This window comes from Hemiscyllium ocellatum, chromosome 4 (genome assembly GCF_020745735.1).
Source record: "Hemiscyllium ocellatum isolate sHemOce1 chromosome 4, sHemOce1.pat.X.cur, whole genome shotgun sequence".
Classification (NCBI taxonomy): Eukaryota; Metazoa; Chordata; class Chondrichthyes; order Orectolobiformes; family Hemiscylliidae; genus Hemiscyllium; species Hemiscyllium ocellatum.
Window position 1 is genome coordinate 136,488,113 of NC_083404.1, and position 24,864 is coordinate 136,512,976.

General features: G+C 43.9%; 1 protein-coding gene across 1 annotated transcript in view; it reads left to right on the top strand.

Annotated features, from left to right (window-relative positions):
- Positions 1–16,606, top strand: part of LOC132815115 (desmocollin-2-like) — a 39,499-nt gene extending 22,893 nt beyond the window's left edge. The window contains exons 9-16 of the mRNA XM_060823889.1: positions 665–850; positions 2,862–3,109; positions 5,429–5,571; positions 8,881–9,114; positions 10,237–10,461; positions 12,744–12,871; positions 13,797–14,135; positions 15,868–16,606. Of these exons, the coding sequence (XP_060679872.1) occupies positions 665–850; positions 2,862–3,109; positions 5,429–5,571; positions 8,881–9,114; positions 10,237–10,461; positions 12,744–12,871; positions 13,797–14,135; positions 15,868–16,062 (1,698 nt within the window). The 3' untranslated portion in view covers positions 16,063–16,606. The remainder of the gene's footprint in view (positions 1–664; positions 851–2,861; positions 3,110–5,428; positions 5,572–8,880; positions 9,115–10,236; positions 10,462–12,743; positions 12,872–13,796; positions 14,136–15,867) is intronic.
- The last annotated feature ends 8,258 nt before the right edge of the window (positions 16,607–24,864 follow it).

Consider the following 24,864-nt stretch of genomic DNA (forward strand, 5'->3'; position numbering starts at 1 on the left):
ATTGGTTCTACGTTTTATCATGAACTACCTTGTCATTTACCATTTCATTCATTCAAAATCCGCACCTTGGTTTTTAAAATTTAAACTTGTTCTTGTCTGTGTTGGATTATGGAAAGCGAAGTTGATTATCAGCAAAATATTGACGTTGGATTAAAGTGCTTAATATTTATGAAGCGATCATCACTAATGAAGACATTACAGCTGTGGAGATATGGATGGAATTACTGTATTATTGCAGAAGGAGGCCATTCAGCCCATCGTGCCTTCACCGGTTCTGTTCCCTCCAGCGAATCTCCTGCCTTTTTCCCCATATCCCTGCTCACCACTTCCATCCAAATAATTATCTCAATTCCCCTCTTGGATGCCTTAATTGAACCTGTCTCCACCACATTTCCAGACCCTAACTACTTGCTGAGTGAAAAGTTTTACTTGAAATAATTTTTTTGCACTTGTATATTTTGGGTTTTGAAACCCTGTTGTGATGTTTAGTTGTGACTATCTATCTGATTTCAAAATTCAGGTTTCTAGTTTTCTTTGACCACCTCTCAACCATGCATTAACTCCTGTCTCATTGAAGATTTTACTGTTAACAACTTAACTGTGAGATATTGACTGAAAAGAGATTGGACATTTTTTTAAGATTGAAGGTTTTGTCTTGTTTCAGTATATGGTTTGGGCTAACGAGAGTGTAAGTGATGTGATGATCCTCCGAATGCCAATTGATGACGAGGATATGAAGGACACCAATGCAAGCAGAGCTGTGTTCACTATCGTTAACGGGGACAACGATGGAAATTTCAAAGTCATAACTGATCCCAAGACCAACGAGGGTCTCTTATACATTGTAAAGGTAAGCAAGTGTTTGTGTAGCAAATCATGTTGCTGGGGTGTCAATGAGACATTCAGCTTTGAAATCTTGTAATGTCATTGCCAGATAGACACAATTGTAGCTCTGATCTTTGATGTATTTTTGAGGTCCTTCTACCATAAGATGTAGGAACAGAGTGAGGCCGTTTAGCCGATTGTGTCTACTTCACTGTTCAATCATGGCCGATGTGTTTCTCAATCCCTTTCTCCTACCTTCTCCCTATAAGCTTTGGTCTCCTTACTAATCAAGAATCTATCTATCACTGTCTTTAATATATTCCATGACTTGGCCTCGACAGCTCTTTGTGGCAATGAGTGCCATGATTCACCCTCTGGCTGAAGAAATTCCTCCTCATCTCGGTTCTAAAGGATTGCCCCTTGCTGTGCCTTTGGGTCCTCGTCTCTCCTACTAGTGGAAACATCTTCTTCACATCCACTCTATCCAGACCCCTCAGTATTCAAAGTTTCACTGAGATTCTCCCTCATCCTTCTAAACTCCACCGAGTATGGACCCAGAGTCCTCAACTGCTCCTCAAGCCCTTCGTCCCTGGGTTCATTCTTGTAATCCTCCTCTGCACCAACCTAAAGGCAAGGAAAGGCTAGAGAATCTTGGCTGATCTGTTAACATTTTTTTGGAGAGAGAAATAGGTAATGCTTTTGAGTCTGACATGACCCTTCGATACAGGGCCCAAAACTGCTCTTAACATTCCAAATGCGGTCTGGGGCAATTTGTTGTTTTTTCTTTTTGTTTATTGGATATGCCAGTGTCTATCTCTCCCTAAACACCTCTGTGTTCTAATAAAATTTGGAGCATATACCACTTATTTTCATTTTTAAACCAATCCCTACAATCTATCAAACATTCTTTTAAAATTTGATTTTATATCAATTTTCTGTGAATGAATATGGGGGATAATGTGGACAGGAGAAACCACATTTTGACTTGCTATAATGTAAAATTAGAAAGCACTGGGGAATCTTGGCAGATTTTGTCAATGTTTGTGGACAGATGCGAATAGGACCAGGTCAGATTGGGATGTCTGGTCAGTTTCCGTGAGTTGGCCCAAAGAGTGTGTTTCCATGTTGTATGAATCTATGACTTTGAGAAACTGAGTTAATGCTTTGAGTCTAACGTGACCCTTCATTAGAAACTGAAGGGGGCTGGAAAAGTGATATGTTTTATACTGTTGCAAAAAGGGGAAGGAGGAGCAGGTGGAAAATTGGCAAAGTCTGTTGAGAGAGAGAAACACAGTCCAGTGATCCTCCTTCAGAGCACTGTTAAGTCAGAGTGCTGATGAATGGTCACTGGATTCAAAGTTAACTCTGTATCCTCCTGTACAGGGCTGCCAGACATGCTGAGCTTCTCCAGCAATTTTTATTTTTGCATCAGAGCTTTAGTATCCACAGTTCTTGGGTATTTTCATTTTACTATGTCTCAGAGAGGAGGGAGTGGAGTGTTGTAATCAAAATGATGGGCCGAGTCAGACTGAAGTATTGAACTGTGAGTAAAAAATGAGGTCTGCAGATGCTGGAGATCACAGCTGCAAATGTGTTGCTGGTCAAAGCACAGCAGGCCAGGCAGCATCTCAGGAATAGAGAATTCGACGTTTCGAGCATAGGGCTTATGCTCGAAACGTCGAATTCTCTATTCCTGAGATGCTGCCTGGCCTGCTGTGCTTTGACCAGCAACACATTTGCAGCTGAAGTATTGAACTCCCTGTTGAGGCCCGAAAATTGTGAATAATTTGAGAGGAAAATAAGGTGCTGTTGGTTCAGCTTGCATTGAGATTCGAAACAGCCTTAGGACAGAAATGAATTTACATAGTGCCTTGCATGTAACACACAGGTCATTCCAAAGTCCTTGCATTCAGTACCACCAATCACCTAGCAGTGAATTTGAGTGTTCAATGATCCACTTGAAGGTGGGCTTGCAGGATTAATTGTTTTGAAGTGATTCAAGTGTTTTAATGTAATCTTTCCTGTCTGTTCCACAGCCCTTAGATTGTGAGAAAACACCAAAAATCCCATTGGAAATTGCAGTGGAAAATGCGGTCCCTCTGACTGGAAGTTCTGCTTCGAGACAAACTGCTTCAGTCATGGTCAATGTTGCGAATGTAGACGAAGGTCCAGAATTTGAACCCGCTGTCAAACAAATCTGGACAAAGGAGAATGTGGAAATTGGACACCTTTTGGACTCTTATGTAGCAAAGGATCCTGAGACTCGAAGCAGTGATGGCATCAGGTAAGGCTATTGCTTGTTACTGACTTGAGGGTAAAACAACAAGAACTGATCCTTACCTATAGAAGGCTGTACTGGAATGCACTGAAAATCTTCAGTTTTGTGGAGTGGGGAGATGAAATGGAGGAAGAACTGGAAGAGCATCTTGATGACATTCAGTATAACGGGGTGGGAGATCAGGTACCAGAGGGGCTGAATGATCTGTTTTTATTAAAACTCTGAAAGTCAATAAATCAACCAAACAAGCAGATTGTCTTGACCTGCTTCTGTTTTTCCATTGTGTGCAGGTGAATTGTGCAAATTGAACTAAATGCTGTGATGCAGTAAAGCAGATTGGAAAGGTGGCACGGTGGCTCAGGGGTTAGCACTGCTGCCTCACAGTGCCAGGGACCCAGGTTCGATTCCACACTCGGGCAACCGTCTTTGTGGAGCTTGTACGTTTTCCCCATGTCTGAGTGGGTTTCCTCCCATGCTCCAAAGATGTGCTAGTTAGGTGGATTGGCCATGGTATTATGGGGTTACAGGGAAAGGCTAGGGGTGTGGGCCTGGGTGGGATGCTTTTTGGTGGTTGGCGTGGACTTGATGGGCTGAATGCCCTTCTTCCACACTGTAGGGATTCTATAAATATTTAGTTGCTGCCTTGCAAAGACATCGAAATTACACAAATTAAAAAAAAACCTGATGAGAAGATGACAGAAAATCCTAAACCTAGGGTCGATAAATGAAAGGTCTTTGCTAATAACTCAAATAAGGAATTTAGTGAAAATATTTTCAGGATGTATAATACTTGTTTGAATAGCTACTCTTCAGAATTATCCAGGAGTGAATTATCACCATCTTCTGCAAGGCTTGTTACAGTCTCTCAACCACAAAACTTCTGTGTAGCCTTTCATTTGTAACATAATTAAAAATCCGAAGATGTTTCGTAGGGGTGATCATAAGGAGAGTATGACTCTGAAACACATTGGTCAAGCTCTTGGTTATTTGAGCCAAAGAAGTTTGTTTTATTCATTCATGGGATGTGACTAGGCTAGTATTTATTGTCCATCCCTAATTGCCCCTTGAGAAGGTGATGGTGAGCTCCCTTCATGAACCACTGCAGTCCCTTGTCTGGAGTTCCACAGTTTTGACACCAATGACAGTAAAGAAACAGTAATATTATTTCATACGGGTTAGTATGTGGCTTCAAGAGGAACTTGAAAATGGTGATGATCCTTTGCATCTGCTTCCCTTCCCCTTCTAGTCAGTAGGGGTCACTGGTTTGGAAGATGCTGTTGGAGGAGCCTTGGTGAATTACTGCAATACACCTTGTAGAAGGTACACACTATCGCTACTGAGCTTTGGTGGTGGAGGGAGTGGGTGTCCATGGAATCTCTACAGTGTGGAAGCAGACCATTTGGTCCATCAAGTTCACATCGACCCTCCAAAGAGCACCCCACCCAGACCAACCTCTCTACGTTATCTCTGTAACCCTACATTTTCCATGGCTAATCCACCAAGCCTGTACATCTCTGGGCAACTTAGCATCGCCAATCCAATCTGACCTGCACATCTCTTGGATTGTGGGAGGAAACCCATACAGCCACCGGGAGAATGTGCAACAGGCAGTCGCCCGAGGTTGGAATCAAACTCCGGTCCCTGGTGCTGTGAGGCAGCAGTTTGAACCACTGAGCCACTGGCGCAGTGAGTAAGGTAGATGGGGTGCCCAAATAAAAGTGGCCTGCTTTGTCCTGGATGGTGTCAAACTTCAGGAGAGTTGTTAGAACTGCGTTCACTCAGGCAAGTGGGAAGTACACCATCACACTCCTGACTTGTCTATTGTAGGAAGCTCGAGGTGAGCAGCTCGCTGCAGGATTTCTAGGCTTTGACTTGCTCTTGTAATGACACTTCTTATCTTCAGGAGTGTCTTACACGTTACAAGCAAGATAGAGACGGTTGGCTAGGGATCGCTATTGCCTAGGCAGCTGAAGGTTCACAAGTATGACTTCATAGCCTTAACTATGGAACAGGAAGCCTCTCTGTTAAGTATTATTCAGTGACCGATCTTGTATTGGCAAATTTTAAAATGTTGTATTTCTTATCTGACTGGAGCTGAAAATGTGTTGCTGGAAAAGCGCAGCAGGTCAGGCAGCATCCAAGGAGCGGGAGAATCGACGTTTCGGGATTTCCTGAAGAAGGGCTCATGCCCGAAACGTTGATTCTCCCGCTCCTTGGATGCTGCCTGACCTGCTGCGCTTTTCCAGCAACACATTTTCAGCTCTGATCTCCAGCATCTGCAGTCCTCACTTTTTTTTTCTCCTTTTTTCTTATTTGACTATCCAGGTACAGGAAACTAAGTGACCCTGCAGGTTGGGTTTCCATTGATTCACAAACTGGTGAGATCCGAACTACTGCTGTGTTGGACAGAGAGTCTGAATTTGTAAAAAATAATAAGTACAATGTGACAGTGCTGGCCATAGAAGACCGTAAGTACCAAGCTAATGTGTCTTCCTACATTGTAATAATTGGGGGAAAAATACGCTGAATGGAATTGTTTGCTATTCCTTTATTAAGAAAATGCAAAACGTTGTTGATTTTTGTGTGTATGTATGAATACTAATTATAATATGTGCTCCGCATTTGAGCCAAAGGATGAATGAATGGCTCTGAGCTGAAAAGGCCATCCATTGAGTTTCTCCCACTTCGTGACCAAAGGTAGTGAGGATGTGCAAGGATTAAATAGTTTAGTTCTTTGTTTCTGTTCACCGCCACTTTTTATTCTTTTTCTCCTCTTACACACGTGCGTGCACACACACATCCTCCCCCCCCCCCCCCCCCCCCCAACACCCCCCATGCACACACCCCCACGCACAGTATGCACTAAGTGTGTGTGTGTGTGTGAAGCTCCTCCCACCTTGACATTTGGGTACCTGCAAGTGCTAAATTCCTGTTTTCTTAAGGTTTCTGGCCCATTAATATGCAAAGCATCTGCTTAACGACAGTAGAGAAAAGTAACTGGAAGCTTTGTTGAAGAACAAAAGGAATATTGTGTGCAATTCTGGTCTCCTTCCTATCGGAAAGATGTTGTGAAACCTGAAAGGGTTCAGAAAAGATTCACAAGGATGTTGCCAGAGTTGGAGGATTTGAGCTACAGGGAGAGGCTGAACAGGCTGGGGCTGTTTTCCCTGGAGCGTCGGAGGCTGAATGTTTAGAGGTTTATTAGATCAGGAGAGGCATGGATAGGGTAAATAGACAACTTTTTTTCCCAGGTAGGGCAGTCCAAAATGAGCGGGCGTAGGTTTGGGGTGAGAGGGGAAAGATTTAAAAGGGACCTAAGGGGCAACCTTTTCCACATACTGGGTGGTGCGTGCATGGAATGAACTGCCAGAGGAAGTGGTGGAGGCTGGTACAATTACAACATTTAAAAGGCATCTGGACGGGTATATGAAAAGGAAGGGTTTGGAGGGATATGGACAAGTGCTGGCAAATGGGACGAGATTAATTTAGGATATCTGGTTGGCATGGATGAATTGGAGCGAAGGGTCTGGCTTTCTGTGCTGTACAGCTCTATGACCCTTTGACCTGTTGAGTGGATATTGGCTCTCTAGCGCAGTCTATTCTACTCACCATTGTGTATCCTCGTAAATCTGATCCATCCAGTGCAATTTCCATTTTAAACCATGGACTTCACAGATACCGCCCTCTGTCCCAGGTCATTATTGGTCACAATGCAAAAGGGATCCCTCTTCAACCCCCCTCCCCTCCCCCCTTTCCAAAACCTCTTTAAAAATAAACAAAGTCTCTCCTCCAGCGCCGTTTTCAGGAAGAGAATTCTAAAGATTCCAGTCCTCAGAAAATGCTTCTTCAATGCCATGTTTCTTCAACCTCTTCTTTCCTATCACCTTCTCAAGACCACTTGGGAATAGCAAATAAATGCAAGCTTCTGACAACAAGCATAAATTAGTGTAAGAATATTTTCGAAATTACTGGCTTCCACATGCACACTTTCCACAAAGTGAAGAGATGATAGCCAATGCACTTCCATTGCATAAAGCTGGAATATTTTAACCCTAATCACTACATCTCTGATCTCCGTCTCTGATTTTAAAGTAAATATTGAGTGTTCACCACCTTGGCAGCTTACATATGATATTATTTTATGACTTCTGATCATATGCAGCCATAAGCTAGAGATTCCACATTCACATTTGCACAGGATTCATTGTATCGGTGATTTCATGTTTTCTCGAATCCTGGTTAGCTGAGTATTAATGAAGTTTCAATGTGTGTTCCCTCTTTTGCAGCTGTTCTTTCTCTCCTTCCTTGTAGCCTTCGCTTACTCCCCTCTCCTGTTCTAGCTTCATTGCGAGCCTTTTTGCTCTGTCCTTGCAGTCTCCCCTCTTGCACTATGTCTTGACAATGCCCCCTCTCATCTTGTTAAAACGTGACAGAATTCCCAAACGACTGCCCCCCAGGTCTCAGCATTTCCTCAGTGACTTGCCTGTGTAACGCTGCTTCCTTCCTTTTTAGCATGCTGGCTACTCCCTGAATTATAGACTGCTTCTCTCTCACCTTTCTGGCTGGGTGGCAAAGTGAGCCCATTAACGGTGAGCTCAGGAGCAAGCCAGCCTGATGCTATGGCAGTGCACGTTGTAGCTTCTGTCCATTACACTTATGAGGTGGGGGTGGAAGACAGACGATAAGCACTTTCTGATTCATCAGGCCTGTTGGAAATTGAAATTTCCTATATGTTTTGATGATTTTTGTGGATGGTTTTGCCCATCACCCCCCTGTACATTTTGAGCAGACCGAAGGGAGACATTTTGCAAAGAATGATCCTGGAAATTTCCTTAAGATTATTGGGCAACTTTTTTTATTGCAGAAGTCACGAGACTGCTTAACTTGTTGGAATCTCTTTCCTTGCTTTGAAGCATTTATCATGAATTTTTTGAAAAATTAGTTTTTTGACAGAAGAAATGAACTCCAGAACTTTCAGAGTAACTGTGATCTGGTGTCATGGTGCTCTCTATAGCTGTCATCAGCTGTCGCTGAGGTGACTGTACTCTGTAGGAGTGGTATGAATTTAAACCTGCTATCTAAGGTCACTGGTTACCCTGTGTTCATCAACTCTGACATGACTGGCTACACTCTGTCAAGTGTCAAAAAACAACCCTTCTTATAAAGGGTGCGGGAAATAAATTGTGGCCAGTCTAGGGACTGGATCCTGGCTTATTAACCACACTATTTCTAAAGTTGCCAGAAATCCTTTTTTTTCCCCCTAGAGCCCGTCCAACCCTGGTGGTCAGTTTGTCATCTGTAATCATCTTGGGCGGATAAGACTGTGTGCACATTTCTCCCCTTCTTTGTTCCATATTGTACGTTACAGAAAAATGCACTGCGCATGATTTACATTGCATGTCATTATGCTCAGTTCACCCAAATCTATTGGATGTCACTTCTAAGAGCAGGATTGTCCAGTCCAACCCTTGGATCAGTTCTGCTATTCAATTAGATCATGTTGCCTTGATCAACAAGCTCCATGATTCATCTGCTTCAGATATTTTGTCTGGAAGTAGCAACAGTGTATGCTGCTAAGAATGATTGGATCTCTGGATTCCAGGTCTCTCTCTTTGGGTGGAGACTATTCAAGGGAAACTGTCTTCAGAGCGTCTTTCCCTGTGTCATGCACCTCAACACTTGGCGATTATTTTTGTAAATCATGTTTTAAGGTTTTTGACTTTTGGCTAGAACCTGATTTTTTGGTTCCTTTTTTTTTCATTCTCTTGTTATACTAGGAGCTCCTGGAAGGACAGGAACTGGGACAGTTGTGATCAACCTGGATGATGTGAATGACCACATTCCACTGATCCATAACAATCAGTTGTACATTTGTGAGAATGGACAGCGTCAGTTTGTCAATGTGTCGGCTGAGGATTCTGATATTGCGCCTAATTCTGCTCCATTTACATTTCTCCTGCCGGATGAACCACCAGAAATTAAAAACAAATGGACAATCACCAACCAAATGGGTATGCACTTGTGTTTTTAAAAACCTGCCATCTAATGTTTTCGATTGTGTTCCTTTTCTGGTTGTATGTATGTCTGTAGACTCTCTTCCAATCGTGCAGGTTAGCAGTAATCATCACTGAATGCTGCTTTCCGCAATCTCTCTCAAATTTAAAAAGCTGCCAATCTTGTATCGCTGGGTCAAGATGGTAATAGTTACTGATATGTTCTGGCTATTGATGTCAAAGTACAAAGTTAAAAATCGCAACACCAGGTTATAGTCCCACAACCACCTGATGGAGGAGCAGCGCTCCGAAAGCTAGTGCTTCCAAATAAACCTGTTGGACTATAACCTGGTGTTATGTGACTGTCCGCTCCAGTACAACACCGGCACCTCCAAATCGTGTTAGTGTACATTATGAAAGGAATATTTGTGTTGTAAGGATATCCTGTTTAGGACAGTTTTCTTTCCATCACCAAGTCTACCTGCTTTTGAAAGGGGTGCCATGGTGGCTCAGTAGTTAGCACCAGGGACCTGGGTTCGATTCTAACCTTGAGCGACTGTGTGGAGTTTGCACATTTACCCTGTGTCTGCGTGGATCTCCTCCAGTTCCCTCCCACAGACCAAAGGTATGTAGGTTAGGATGGATTGGCTATGCTAGATTGCCCCATAGTGTCCATGGATGTGCTAGCGAGGTGGGCTAGCCATGGGAAATGCAGGGTCACTGGGATAGGGTAGAGGGGTGGGTCTGGACAGGATGCTGTTTTGGAGTGTTGGGGTGGACTCAATGGGCCGAATAGCCTGCTTCCATGCTGTAGGGATTCTAATCTATGAAAGCTTGATGCATTTGGATATGGTACATGATGGATGAGTTAGCCAAAGTTTGTAAGGTAGGAGGTAAATGTGCCACGTAAAGTATCATAGTTGGACACAATTTCTGCTCGTATTAAGCAAGAATTATGCATGTTGTAAGATTAAGGGTTAGATTTTTGAATCATAAAGACCTGCATTATTTTAGTGGGGTTTCCAAATTTGGTTCCTTTCAGTATCCAAAACTTAAGTAGACTTTGAAATGATTCTTTGAAAGAAGGGTTTATACTGGTGTCAGTTGGGCATATCCTGAATCTGATTTCTGGTCTTCCAGGAACCTATGCCTTTGTGAAGCCAGTAAATAAGCTTCCACCTGGTTATTATGAAGTTCCTGTCACAATTCAAGACCAGCAGCACCAAGGAAAAGAGCAAACCTTGAAGATTACGATCTGCGAATGCCCCAACAATATAAATTGTGCAGGAAGACTTGCTTCTGGCAGTGCTGTCCTTGGTGGAATGGGAATCCTTGTGATGTTGTTGGCTGCACTGTTACTACTTTGTAAGTACTGAAGGGCTAGAGGGTGGTGTGATGTTGGACTAATAATCCAGTGACACAATCTTATCCTTTTGTGGACCGTGACAGCTAATGCAATTGATTACTACTTCTGAAATATAAAATGGTCTCCTTTCTAATTTGCCATGAAATACAGCGATGCGGAATTTGGAGCAGGAGTAGGCCATGTGGCCCTTCGTGATTTCTCTATCATTTGATCGTCAGAAGTCACCTGACACCAAGTTATTGTCCAACAGGTTTATTTGAAATCTCACATCACCTGACAAAAGAGCAGCAGGCCAGAAGCTTGTTGATTTCAAATAAACCTGTGGTCTTGTGACAGGGTTAGATGTGGCAAGAATGTCCCCTCTTCCAGGGGAATCTAAAGTTAAAGGTCACCTATTTCAAATGGTCCAAGTTTTTCTCAGTCAAGAGTCTTTGGAACTCCCTGAAAAGATGGTGGAAACAGAATTGTCCAATATTTTAAATATGGATGTAGGCAGGTTGTTATTAAAAGCAAAGAATGGAAGGTTATCGGGGATATGATGGCTCATGGTGTTAACACTGTACCCTTAGGTCCTCAGAACATTACTGGGTTCTCTGGTTTGTGTTCAAATCCCACCATGGCAGGTGGAATTTGAATTCAACAAAGATCTGGAATTCAGAGTCTAATGGTGACCACAAAACCATTGTCACCCCCACCCCACCTCACCTTTTTAAAGGAAGGAAATCTGCCATCCTTGCCTGATCTAACTTACATGTAACTCCAGACCCACAACAATATAGCTGACTCCTTATCTAAGCTCATGGATGGGCGATAACTGTTGACAAAAGTCTTGTGAATGAAAATAGTAAAACACTCCCACTGTGTCAATTGAGGTCTCCCTGATGTTTTTCAGTGCCTCTCAATTTGCCATCATCTGCAAATTTTGACATTGTCTAGCCCAATTCCCACATTTTAAATTGCTGATACTAAAGTGTTGTACATAATATGTGTAACAACTCCCCATTTACCTGGATGGGTGCAGCTCCAACTACACTCAAGAACCTTGACACTGTCCAGGATAAGACAGCCCTCTTAATTGGCACCACATCCGCAAGCATCCACTCCCTCCACCACCGATGCTCAGTAGCCGCAGTGTGTGCAATTTACAGATGTACTGCAGAAGATCCTTAGACAGCACCTTCCAAACCCACGATCACTTCCATCTAGAAGGACTAGGGCAGCAGATACGTGGGAACACTGCCCCTTGCAAGTTCGTCTCTGAGCCACTCACCATCCTGACTCTGAAATATATCGCTGTTCCTTCACTGTTATTGGGTCAGAATCCTGGAATTCCCTCCCTAAGGGCATTGTGGGTCTACCTACAGCACCTGGACTGCAGCAGTTCAAGAACGCAGCTCACCCCCACCTTCTCAAGGGGCAACTAGGGACGGGCAGTAAACGCTGACCAGCTAACAAAGCAGGACGGCATTATAGTTTTGAAAAAAGTTATTTTAGGAACTTGAGATATTGCACAAAAATCAAAATTTTGTGGATTATACCCATCTGAAATAAAATCCATGCTGGAAATACTCAGCAAATCGGCCGTCACTTGTAAAGAGAGAAGCAGGATTAATATAACAAAGAAATTGCTGGAGAACATCAGCAGGACTGGCAGCATCAGTGGAGAGAAAGCAGAGTTAAGATTTTGAGTCGCGTGATCTTTTTTCAGAAGAAGGGTCACTAGACTAAATACGTTAATTGTATTTCTCTCTCCTCAGATGTCGCCAGACCTGTTGAATTTCTCCAGCAATTTCTGTTTTTGTTTCAGATCTTCAACAATTCTTTGTTTCAACAAACAGAATTAAGGTTTTGAATCCAGTAAGGCCCCCTCCTTCAGAATGGGGCCCTTCCAAAGAGTCACACTGGACTCTCCGTCAACTCTGATTCTCTCTTTGATAATGTTACCAGGCCTGCTGAGTTTCTTCAGCATTGTGTTTCTTTCAGCTTTCCAGTCTCTGCAGTATTTTGTTTCTAACAGTTAGTGTTTCAGGTTTTATGGCCTTCCATTAGAATTTTATTAAATTATGGTTAATTCAAACTAGCTGCAAGCCTTTGTTTTAACACTCTGCTTCACCCGGAGGCCCACTGAAGATGTTACCTAGTAGGGTGACGAAACATCTGGAAGTGAACCTTCCAGTTCAGCAAGCAAACCTATATCCGAAGTATTTGGCATTATAATCCTCACTAGATTATTTGGATGGCATTTAAAAGTGCGCTATAAATTCTCTCCTATTTCTAACAGGTTTGCTTCTGGCTGCTGTCGCTTTATATTGCGGAGGTGGTAAAGTTCCACAACCTGTGACCCATACAGGTCAATATCAACAAAATCTCCTCGTCTCGAATGATGAGGGCGGTGGTCAGCAAGATAAGGTGGGTTTTTCTAAACCCTGGTCATCTGCCTTTTGTACCTCTCACCAGCTCATTGCTACTCCAGTAGGACAAAGTCTCATTCAATAAAATCTGTTACAAAGCCAAAAACGTGAGCGTTATACCCAAGCTGGAAATGGTGACAACAGAAATAACAAAAAAAAACACTGTAAACTGAAATTGGGAAAATGGCTAGTTGAGTGGGGGGTGCAAACAGTGGAGTTCTGCGCTACAGAAAGCAGATAAGCACCACCTCTGACCATCTTCCTCTTGGTGGTCTGAGACTCCATTAATCTGATCGATGACATCACTAAACATTGGTGATCAGCTGCCATGGTCATGGATGTCGTCTCTAAGACCAGTTGTTTCCACCTCTCTCTGACTCCTCCCTTAGCTCAACTCATCCCTGCCTCAAGCCTTTATCTTTGCTTTTCTTACCTGTGGACTTGAGTAATTCATTGCACTCCTGCATCCCTCAAACACTGGCAGCTGTCACCTTTTGAAGAAATCCAAAACTCCTCTGCCTGAGGTTTGACCATTTAGCATGATCCCTTCCTGTGTCATCCTTATCCTCACTCACCTAGTTTGTCTTCTGCAGACTCCACAGTTCTAGTCTGATCCTTGCCTTCAAATTCCTTTCCGTCTCTACTACCCTCCAATATAAAGCACTCCGGTATTGGTCTCTTCTACAGGCCTGCTCCCCTCTCTTCTCCCTCCCCCTGTCTAAATTGTACCATAAAGTTTTGTCAAATAGAGAGGATTTTATTGTCTTCCCTAAGATGCCTGTCTGGCTTGATCTGACAATTATTGATCACCTCCCTGTGTCCTGTCTTAAAACGTTTACATTAGCGTAGTTTGTTGCTATTTCTTAATGAAAGTTCATGCATTCAGTGACTAAATTCCTTCATTACTGTCTCCCGTTTCCCAGAATCTTGATGCACTGGACATCACTCTGCATCAGAAAGGTCAATTTGCAACTGAAAACGTCCCACCCCTTGGCAACCAAGAAACAGGGTTTGGACAACAGACTCAAATCCCTTCTGTCTACGGGAGTGGAGTGCAAGGACCACATTTCGGGACAACGATAACTGATGAAATGGTGAATATAACCGGCGGAGGTATTTACGATGAATCAGTGGGTACACATCATACACTGCATCTCCAGAACGACATGATGCATCAAGATTTGACCACGATGGACGGGTACAGACTAGACCGGAGAAACAGTCATCATCTGATGGACCTCCTTCGTTCACGTGTTGACCAGGTAACTAGTACCGTTTTGCACCACCTTGCTCTGCAAAGCCTTGTACAGTGTAACTTTCACAGAGATAAACCCTTTGGGCTACACCGATATGTTTTTTTTTGTTTTGATGCACAGAAGAGGGTAAGGTAGAAGCCGGGACAGAGTGTATCGAAATTCATGGGTGGTACTAAAATCGAGGGGAAAGCAGGCAGTGATGAGATGAAGAGTTTACAGATGGATATTGATGGGCTAGGAGAACGGACCAGAATCTGGCAGGTCGTGTTTAATGTGGATATGTGTGAGGTTGTCCATTTTGGCCGGAAAAATAAAAGGGCAAATTATTATTTAACTGGGAAACCGATGCACCGTGCAGAGGGATCTGGGTGTTCTTGTGCATGAATCACAGGAAGTGGGTGTGCAGGTCCAGCGGCAATAAAGAAGGCAAATGGAATCCTGGCAATTATTGCCTAAGGAGTGGATTATAAAAGTAAAGAAGTGTGGTTACAATGATGTAAGGCGTTGGTGAGACCGCACCTGGAGTATTGTACCCTGCTCTGGTCTCCTTCCTTGAGGAAGGATGCGGTGACACTGGAGACAGTTCGGAGCGGGTTCACCAGGTTGGTTCCGGGGTGAAAGGGCTGTCGGACAAGGAGCAGCTGAACACCTCGGGCCTGTACTTACTGGAGTTCAGAAGAATGAGGGAGATCTGATTGAGGTACAGAAGATACTGAAGGGAATTCATAAGGTACGCAAAATAAAACTCTGATTACCTAAAGCCAAGGGCTTAGTGCTGGGGAAGGTGGGTCTAATGTAGATTTAGTGCATTTTTGGCAGGACAGGTTCAAGGGGCCAGAGGGCCTCTTTTCTACCGTATTATTCTGTGAAATGAAAGTTATTAGTAAGGCTGAACAGGCTATCCTGCTTCAGAAAAAAAGAGGCAATGGGAACGGTCTTTGAATGTTTGTAGAGTGGGGAAGGATGCATCAAGGTGGTGAAAGATTACCAGGGAGGAAGTGGATTGCAGCTTCAAATCCAAATCAGCCAAGATCTGATTAAATGTCAGAAGAGGCACAAGGGCTGAAAGGTCCCCTCCTGTTTGTATATAAAAGGCAACGCTGTGTTCTCTCAATCTGTAGTGCAGTACTACAAAACAATACCATGTGGCACAAACAGAAATTGCAAGAGAAACCCAATTTCAGAAGGTTCATCGGGCTTGAAACATTTTTTTAAAAAATTAATTCACGGGGTGAGGATGTTGATGGCCTGGCCAGCATTTATTACCCATCCCTAATTGCCCAGAGGGCAGTTAAGAGTCACTCGCGTTGCTGTGGGTCTGGAGTCACATGTAAGCCAGACTAGGTAAGGATGGCTGTTTCCTTCCTCAAAGCGCATTAGTGACCCAGGTGGATTTTCATAACAACTGATTCATGGGCTTAACTGAGAATGAAGAGTCTCATTTTTACAGAATTCCAATTCTGCCGTGGCAGGGTTTGAACCCAGGTTCCCAGCTCATTATCTGGGTCTCTGGGCTAACAGTCCAGCAACAATGCCGTTAGGCTGTCACCTGTTTTTCTGTCCACAGAAGTTGCCAAACCTGCTGAGTTTCTGTTTCATCTGCAGTCTTTTTTTTTAATTTTATAGTTATTTGGGGTGCTGGGAGGAGAAAAGAGGGACTTTTTAGTTTGTGTTGAAATGTTTTGCTGTCACATTCAAAGACTTGCAGGTTTTTAATATGTTGCTTGATCTGTGTTAGGTATATGAAGATGAGGAGCTGAGAGACCAAGCCATTCATGGTGACCTGGTACATGATTACCGATATGAAGGAGCTCCTTCAGTCAATGGGTCTGTCGGCTGTTGCAGTGACGTGAGGGAGAACATGGGACAAGACTACTTGAATGATCTGGGACCCAAATTTGGCACGTTGGCCAGCATGTCTTTAAAAAGATGAGGAGCATATATTAAAGCTTCAAAATTCACTTCACTACTTGTGAAGTTGAGATTTTTTTCAATTGGAAGGTGTCTGAGGCAATTGTTGTGTTCTTTACATCCAATAACTGCATGGAACAGAAAACAGAATTAATAAACCTTTCAGCACATACCCCACCCCCAATTTTGTTATCGACTAATGCATTAAGAAAGTGATTGTATTTGACTCGAATGAATATGTCTCTCAAAATCTTATCACACTGATTTTAAAAAGGTTCCTGTTATTTCATGTTAAGGGCAGGACATGAATGTGAGTTTGGGGGGAAAAAAAACAATATTGTCTTGATGACATTTTCAAGTAGACCATCAAACCATAGGCTTGTATAGTTTACATTCCGAGCTATCACAGCATCTGGAATTACAGACTGGGCTGTTTCTTTTAAAGCCTTTAGTTTAATGCCTCCTGGGTTCCATTTGGTTTCATAGTTGTTGACCAGTACAGCCAAGGGCTGCAGTGCCTTTTGGGAAACTTGTGCAGCATGAGCTGACTCTTTTTGCTGTTGTGGGTGGGTGGGTGGGTGGAGGTGTGCAATGTAGGGGATGATTGGAGTTTGCAGGGAATTTCGTTCTGCTTCCTGGGCCTGGGGATGTAATGCATGCCCACTCTGTCTTTATTTCTTGATGTGCAGATATCACATCTGCTAAGGTGGTACTGAAACTGACCAGTTGGACGTCCCAGTAACCTGCACTGGCAAGACTCCGACTAACTAGTGTCTCCATCGCTGGTAAAATGCAAGTGCTGCTTATTGTTGGAGTTGTCTGTCACTACTTCTAAAATATAAACCAAAAAGTTTGTGTCCAGATTTTGTTTTTATATTCACTCGTGGGATGTGGGCATCGCTGGGTGGGCCTGCATTTCCTGCTCATTGCTAGTTGCCCCTTGAGAAGGTGGGGGTGAGCTGCCTTCTTGAACCGCTGCAGTCCATGTGCTGTAAATAGACCCAGCTGAATGTTGATTTCCCTCCTCCCTTGTGACTGTCCTTCATTTCCTGTTGTTTCAAACATTCATTTAAAACCAAAACATCCTTTTTTTTTTGACCAGGCTTTTCATCATCTGGTCTGACATCTCCTTATGTGGGGCAGAGTTGAGTGTGTGGTGTTGGAAAAGCACAGCAGGGCAGGCAGCATCCAAGGAGCAGGAGAGTCGATGTTTCGGGCATAAATCCTTCTTCAGGAATGAAGGGGCCATACCAAATTTTGTATGTTTCTTTCCTAGCACCTTGGAATATTTCATGACATTTGAGGGTGCTGTATAAGAGCGATAACATGCAGCTACCAACAGAACACTTCCCAAATAAATAAAATGAGTCCTTTGAACATTATAGAGTGCACGCTTTCCCTGTATCTGAGCTGTCTTGTGTAGAAATTGCTGTATTGAGGAAGGTTATAAGACTACCTTGACTCTGGAGAAGGATGGGAAATGTTACCTGTCTTTCCAAAGGGAAATCTTACCTTTGGTTTTGCTTCATTTCGCGATGCGGATTAGAAGCTCTTGGTAAATTTCAATGGGCTCTCGCACTCCAGTAAGAATGAGGGAATGGACAGTGGCTCACTTTCAGTCTTTGGCATAATGCTCGCTGCAAACATGTCTGTTAAGTTATTAATGTCTTGTGGATCTGCTGTATAGCTATAAATACTTACTGTGGTGGGTGCAGAGTTGGAGAGTCTACCCATATATGTTTAATTTACTTTCATGCTTCAAATGTGTTCTTTTTTTGTAACCTTCAGTTGTCAAGAATGTGGCAGTTCTGGTGTAAATATCCACAAGTAATTTTATGTGCTGTACAGTACCTGAACAAGGCATTATGCACAATGTACTGTCACCTATTGTAGAGCTCTGATTTTCACTGATATTCAATGAACTTCGCTTCTGTGGACAACTAATGTGCCTTCGTATGATGTGCTGCAGAAGATCGGAGATAAAAGCCGACAGTGCTGGAGGGGTTCGTTTGATGTAGCAATATCCGTGGAGAGCAAAACAGCTGATGTTTTGAGTCGGAAATGAAATTTCTTCAGTTCCCTACTGTTCTTTATTTTTGGACGTTTTTGATATTTTTAATTTTCTTGAACAATGGAATTGAAAATGAATGATCCCAAGGCTGTGCCAGTTTGAAATTTGTTTGTGATATGATGTATCGATGTCTGACTTTTGTATATCTGTCAAAATATATTTGTAAAATAAAACTGTAAATAAAAAGGAATAAGGCTGTTTCTTGGAGGATGTAGCATTTGATGTGTTTTTTTTAAATTAGTTCACGGCATGTGTCTATCACTGGCAAAGCCAGTATTTATTACTCATCCCTAATTACGCTGTGGGCATTTCTGAGTCAGCCATATTACTGTGGATTTGGAGTCACAGGGCAGACAAGGGTGGGAGATACCTTTCCCTAAAGGGGCATTAGTGAACCAGATGGGTTCTTACAGCAATTGACGAGCCTGAACACATACACCAACAGGTTCAACAGCAGCTTCTCCCCTGCTGTTATTAGACTGCTGAGTGGACCTCTCTGATTTCAAATCTAATGTAGACTTTGCCTTCCATAACCCCCCCCCCCCCCCCCCCCCCCCCGAGCAGCTGTAAACTTGTATACCTGGCTCCGTCTAAACATCCTAAGGTCTGTTCTGCCCTTGTTTGCTAAGACCTACCTGTACTGCTCATAAAACCAAAACTTTCACTGTACTTGGGTACATGTGATAACAGCTGAAAATGTGTTGCTGGAAAAGCGCAGCAGGTCAGGCAGCATCCAAGGAACAGGAGATTCGACGTTTCGGGCATAAGCCCTTCTTCAGGAATTCCTGAAGAAGGGCTTATGCCCGAAACGTCGAATCTCCTGTTCCTTGGATGCTGCCTGACCTGCTGCGCTTTTCCAGCAACACATTTTCAGCTCTGATCTCCAGCATCTGCAGACCTCACTTTCTCCTCCTACATGTGATAACAATAAATCAAATCTATCAAGTGTGGTCGCAATTAGAAAAGCTTTTTTAAGTCCAGATTTTTATCAACTGCAGATTTGACCACTTGGGATTTGTTGTATTATTGAACCCAGTGACATAATGTCACCATCTTTACATGGGTTTATTTATTGAACGCATTTAGCTAATTCACTAATTTTAATGCTGCCTAATATTTTCAGGATTGGCCAATTACATGATTATAAGAGTCAATTTCAGTTGTTAATTTCTTCTATGATTTTTATTCCTAAAACTGCGTATGCTGAATATCAAGTTTCTGTGCTTAAACCTCCAAGTTGACTTTGAGTAATAAACCTGAAAAGTCTGTTTCAAGCTGGAGTCTGTGTTGGGTTGTATGAAGTTGGCTGGATGCCTGGTTTCTGATGCAGAGTGATGGTGCCAACACTGTGGGTTCAATTCCTGTACATATTGAGGTTACTTTAAACTCACCCTTGCCTGAGGCATGGGGAACCCCAGATAAAATTGCCTCCAGTCATCTTTCTATCAAGAGAGCAGCCTGAAATACTCCACTGGTATCCTGTTGCCAAGTCCCCCTCTATTGGCACGTGGAGAGTCCTAGACACTGACCCAGCTCCCTCAGAACCAACTCTGAGTTATCAGAACCTCTGACATTCCTTTCAGCCAGGACTTCCTGATTGGGGCTGTTGATCTGGTCCAATCCGAGAACTGAGTCCATATGCCTGTATGGGGCCATCACACCTACCTGAACTTTATACATCCCTGGACCTGACCTCATATCAACCATACCTGCAGGGACATTCTTGTGGTTCCTACACCAAACTTCGTCCACTGAAATAAACTGGCCCTTTGGTTAGTGTAGTCTTGTTTTCCTCCTCAGTTCCCTCCCCAGGTTTGGTACAATACTCCCAATTCCCTGCCCCAACCAATCCTGGCCACCAGACATCACATCTTGCCAACATGGTCACTTTGGACACACTGGGACCTGATCAGGTGTACCCTAGGACTTTGTGGGAAGCTAGGGAAGTGATTGCTGGGCCACTTGCTGAGATATTTGTATTGATAGCTGCAGGTGAGGCACTGGAAGACTGGACATTGGCTAACAATGTGCCACTGTTTAAGAAAGGTGGTAAGGAAGAGCCATGGAACTGTAGCCCGGTCAGCCTGACATCAATGGTGGGTAAGTTGTTGGAGAGAATCCTGAGGGACTGGATTTACATGTATTAGGAAAGTCAAGGATCGATTAAGGATTGCTGGAAAAGCACAGCAGGTCAGGCAGCATCCAAGGAACAGGAGATTCGACGTTTCTTCAGGAATCTGGCTTATGTCCGAAATGTTGAATCTCCTGTTCCTTGGATGCTGCCTGACCTGCTGCGCTTTTCCAGCAACACATTTTCAGTTCTGATCTCCAGCATCTGCAGACCTCACTTTCTCCTCATTGATTAAGGATAGTCAACCAGGCATGCATGGGAATTAGTGTCTCACAAACTTGATTGAGTTTTTTGAAGACTTAATGAAGAGGATTGATGAAGGCATAGTAGTAGATGTGATCTATTTGGACTTCAGTAAGATGTTTGCCAAGGTTCCTCGTGGTAGACTAGTTAATTAGGCTAGATCACATGAAATAAAGGGAGAACTAGCCATTTGGATACAAAACCGGCTCAGAAGTAGACTGGAGGCCTGTCACCAGTGTAGTGCCTCAAAGATTGGTGCTGGGTCAACTACTTTTCATCATTTATGCAAAGGATTTGGATGTGAACATAGGAGGTACAGTTAGTAACTTTGCAGATGACACCAAAATTGGAGGTGTAGTGGACAGCGAAGAAGGTTACCTCGGATTACAACAGGATCTTGATCAGATGGGTCAATGGGCTGAGGAGTGGCAGATGGAGTTAAATTTAGGCAAATGTGAGGTGCTGCATTTTTGAAAGGCAAATCAGAGCAGGAGTTATACACTGAATGGTAAGGTCCTGGAGAATGTTGCTGAACAAAGAGACCTTGGAGTGCAGGTTCATAGCTCCTCTACTTTCGAGTCACAGGTAGGTAGGATAGTGAAGAATGGTATTCTTGCCTTCATTGGTCAATGCGTTGAGTATAGCAGCTGGGAGATCATGTTGCAACTACACAGGACATTGATTAGGCCACTTTAGAAACACTGTGCTCCTTTTCTGATCTTCCTATCGGAAAGATGTTGTGAAACTTGAAAGGGTTCAGAAATGATTTACAAGGATCTTGCCAAGGTTGGAGGATTTGAGCTACAGGGAGAGGCTGAACAGACTGGGGCTGTTTTCCCTGGACCATTGGAGGCTGAGGGATGGGGTGACCTTATGGAGGTTTATAAAGTCATGAGGGGCATGGGTAGGATAAATAGACAATGTATTTTCCCTGGGGATGGGGGAGTTCAGAACTAGAGGGCATAGGTTAGAGGTGAGAGGGGAAAGATTTAAAAAAGGACCTAAGGGGCAATATTTTCACACAGAGGGTGGTGCGTGTATAGAATGAGCTGCCAGAGGAAGTGGTGGAGGCTGGTACAATTACAACATTTAAAGGCATCTGGATGGGTATATGAATAGGAAGGGGTTAGAGGGATATGGGCCAAGTGCTGACAAATGGGATGAGAGGAATTAAGGGCTACGGGGAGAACGCTGGTAAGTGGAGTTGAAATGCCCATCAGCCATGATTGAATGGCGGAGTGGACTCGATGGGCCGAATGGCCTTACTTCCACTCCTATGTCTTATGGTCTTAATTTAGGATATTTGGTTGGCACGGGCGAGTTAGACTGAAGAGTCTGTTTCCGTGCTGTACATCTCTATGACTCTATGGTGGTGTTCAGCCAACATCTGGCGGCGATCTTTGCTTGGTCCCTATAATAATATGCCATCCTCTCCTGTGATCCGGTCTCTCTGGGTCCAAAACGGTTTTACTTCTGGCTGTGATAGCTGTTTGGCTTTCCCCATCACCACCGGCTGTGTCAGTTTTGCCAGGACCAGATCTTTCTGCATCCAAAGTCGGATGCTGTCAGCTGTGACTGGGAGTGTGTCAAGAAAGTTTAAAACTATTACGGACTCTTCCCATAATGGCACCACTGATGGTGTGTCTGCCAATGGGAGGTGGCTCAACGAATCCTTATTTTGCTACTTGACCTCGCAGACAATGTTCCAATTTGTAATTATATGCATTTAATATTCGAGCCCACCGCTGCTTTGGCCTGAATCTATGGATGGTGCTACCTTGTCTTTTTTAAGCAGAGCTAGCAGGGATTTGTGGTCTATTATTGTTACAAATTCACATCCATAAAGGTCTTAGGTGGAACTCCCTGCCTCCGAATTCGACCGGCACACCTTCCTTCACTATCTGGGCTCCGCATTAGCCAAAGTCCTGGATGCATATGTTATTGAGTGTTCCTCTCCATTGCGATGTCTATGAGGTAATGCTACCCCAATGGGGTGGCATCACATGTCAACACCTGGTCTCGCTTGGGGTGATGTGTGCCACTGTCGGAGAGGATGATAGCTGTTTCTTCACCTCCCTGAGAGCTAGGGCTTGGCCACGTGACCATTTCCAAGGCTGGCCCTTGTTTAAGAGTTGACCCAATGGTACCAGGATGCAGGCACCGTTATGTATGAACTTTCCGTAATAATTCACCAGAAAAGAGCTAAGGTCTGATACTGATATGGGAGCCAGGCACCTTTGATCACTCTCGCTTTATCTTCCAACAGGTGGGGACCCTGGGACGCACATTATTCCCTTCTAAGGCATACACTTGTCTGGAAGAAAGGTCTAAGGACTACGTCCAAGTTCTGTAAGGACTCCTTATTGGTCTTCCCCATTATTAGCAGGTTATCCAGATAAATGTCGACCTGGGGTAGACCTTGTAAAATTGCAGCATACTCTGGGAACCCTCAATTGCAAGTACACATGGCTCATAGTCCAACTTTGTGAAGTACAGCCCCTCTTGCTAGTTTTGCGTACAAATCTTTTATGCGAGGGATTGGGTATTTATCCAGCTGCAAAAAGTGTAACTGACCCAATGGCTTCACAATTGGTACGACTGGTGTTGTCCATTTTGCAAACTGGGCTGGTTTGATGATTCCTTTACTTTCCATTCGCCTGATTTCAGTGTCTAGTTTTGTCCATAAGGAAAATGGCATTGGGCAAGCATTGTAGGATCATGAAGTTGCTTCCTGGTCAACACTTAAGGTGGCCTCAGCTCCTGTGATAGCCCCTGGACCTTCCTGAAACAGGTCCAGGTATTTAATTAGGACTTCACTCAGGCAGCCATTTTCTAATCGAAAAATGTCGAGCCAATCTGGGTACTTCTTTGTCAACCAATTTCACCCCATCAAACTTGGGCCTGAACTTCTTACTGCAATCAGTGATAACTCAACCAGCTGCTTCTCTTAAGAGACCCGAGCTGAAGTTGTCCCCTTAATCTGCAAAGGTTCCTCGGTGTAGGTTCTCAGTCTAGCTAAGGTCTTGAGCAAACTTAAGGGTTGGAGTCCAGAGTGAATTTAGTTAAAGGCTGGTTCTGTGATCACTGAAACGGCCAAGCCAGCTATTGGCCTGGTGAACCGGGTGACCATTTTGATTGGCTCTCGTGTGGATGTTGCTAAGTGATGCAACAGTTCCAAACCTGATGTAGGTGAGTTTTCCAGGGTATGCACTCTCCTGGATACCGCCCTACGTGTTCTCTTACTCCACTTAGGTCTAGTGGGACTCCCTTGCTGTCTTCATTCCGCACACTGGCAGCAAATGCAATGGCTAACCGACCCAGATCATGAAGAAATCTTCAACCGTTTGGCTGGGGCTTGGCTTTGTTTTGGGGTTTTGCTGGGGGCTGACCTAGAGTCCCTTTGCTCAGGATAGAGTCTGAGTGAGGTTATGCAATTGCCTTTATTTAAGTGGTGTTCCCTGAGCTCAGTTGGACTGGGGAGGGTGTCCACTTCCATCAGGATACCCAGAAACACTTGTTGCATTGTCCAGTGTTAAAGCCAGTTGCAGCGTCCGTTTGAAGTCCAGTTGGGCATCAGCTAGTGGGTGACAGTGAGGACTGCAGATGCTGGAAATCAGAGTTGAGAATGTGTTGCTGGAAAAGCACAGCAAGTCAGGCAGCATCCGAGGAGCAGGAGAATCAACCACTGATGAAGGGCTCCAACCTGAAATGTTGAATTTCCTGCTCCTCAGATGCTGCATCAGCTAGTGGGTATTTTGCATGGATACGTCATTAATACCACATCTTAAACGGTCTCTCAGCATCTCATTAAGGGTTAAACCAAAGACACATGCCTCTACCAGTCATCTTAACCTTGTTAAAAATCCCGACACGAATTCCCTGATTCTCAAATTGCTGAGTAAAAACGATAGCATCTCAGAATTAGAGGAGGGTTGGGATGGTAATGTTCCTTAAACTGCATTCTTCAACTCCGGAAAGGTTCTAGTATGTGATGCCTTAGGGAAAGCTGTAGGTCCACAAGCTGTCCGGGGAATTACTCGTCACTTTACATCTTTTGTGGGTGGCATGGTGGCACAGTGGTTAGCACAGCTGCCTCACAGCGCCAGAGACCCGGGTTCAATTCCCGCCTCAGGCGACTGACTGTGTGGAGTTTGCACACTCTCCCCGAGTCTGCGTGGGTTTCCTCCTGGTGCTCCGGTTTCCTCCCACAGTCCAAAGATGTGCGGGTCAGGTGAATTGGCCATGCTAAATTTCCCGTAGTGCTAGGGGAAAATGTAGGGGTATGGGTGGGTTGCGCTTTGGCAGGTCGGTGTGGACTTGTTGGGCCAAAGGGCCTGTTTCCACACTGTAAGTAATCTAATCTTTCCAATGCCATTCGC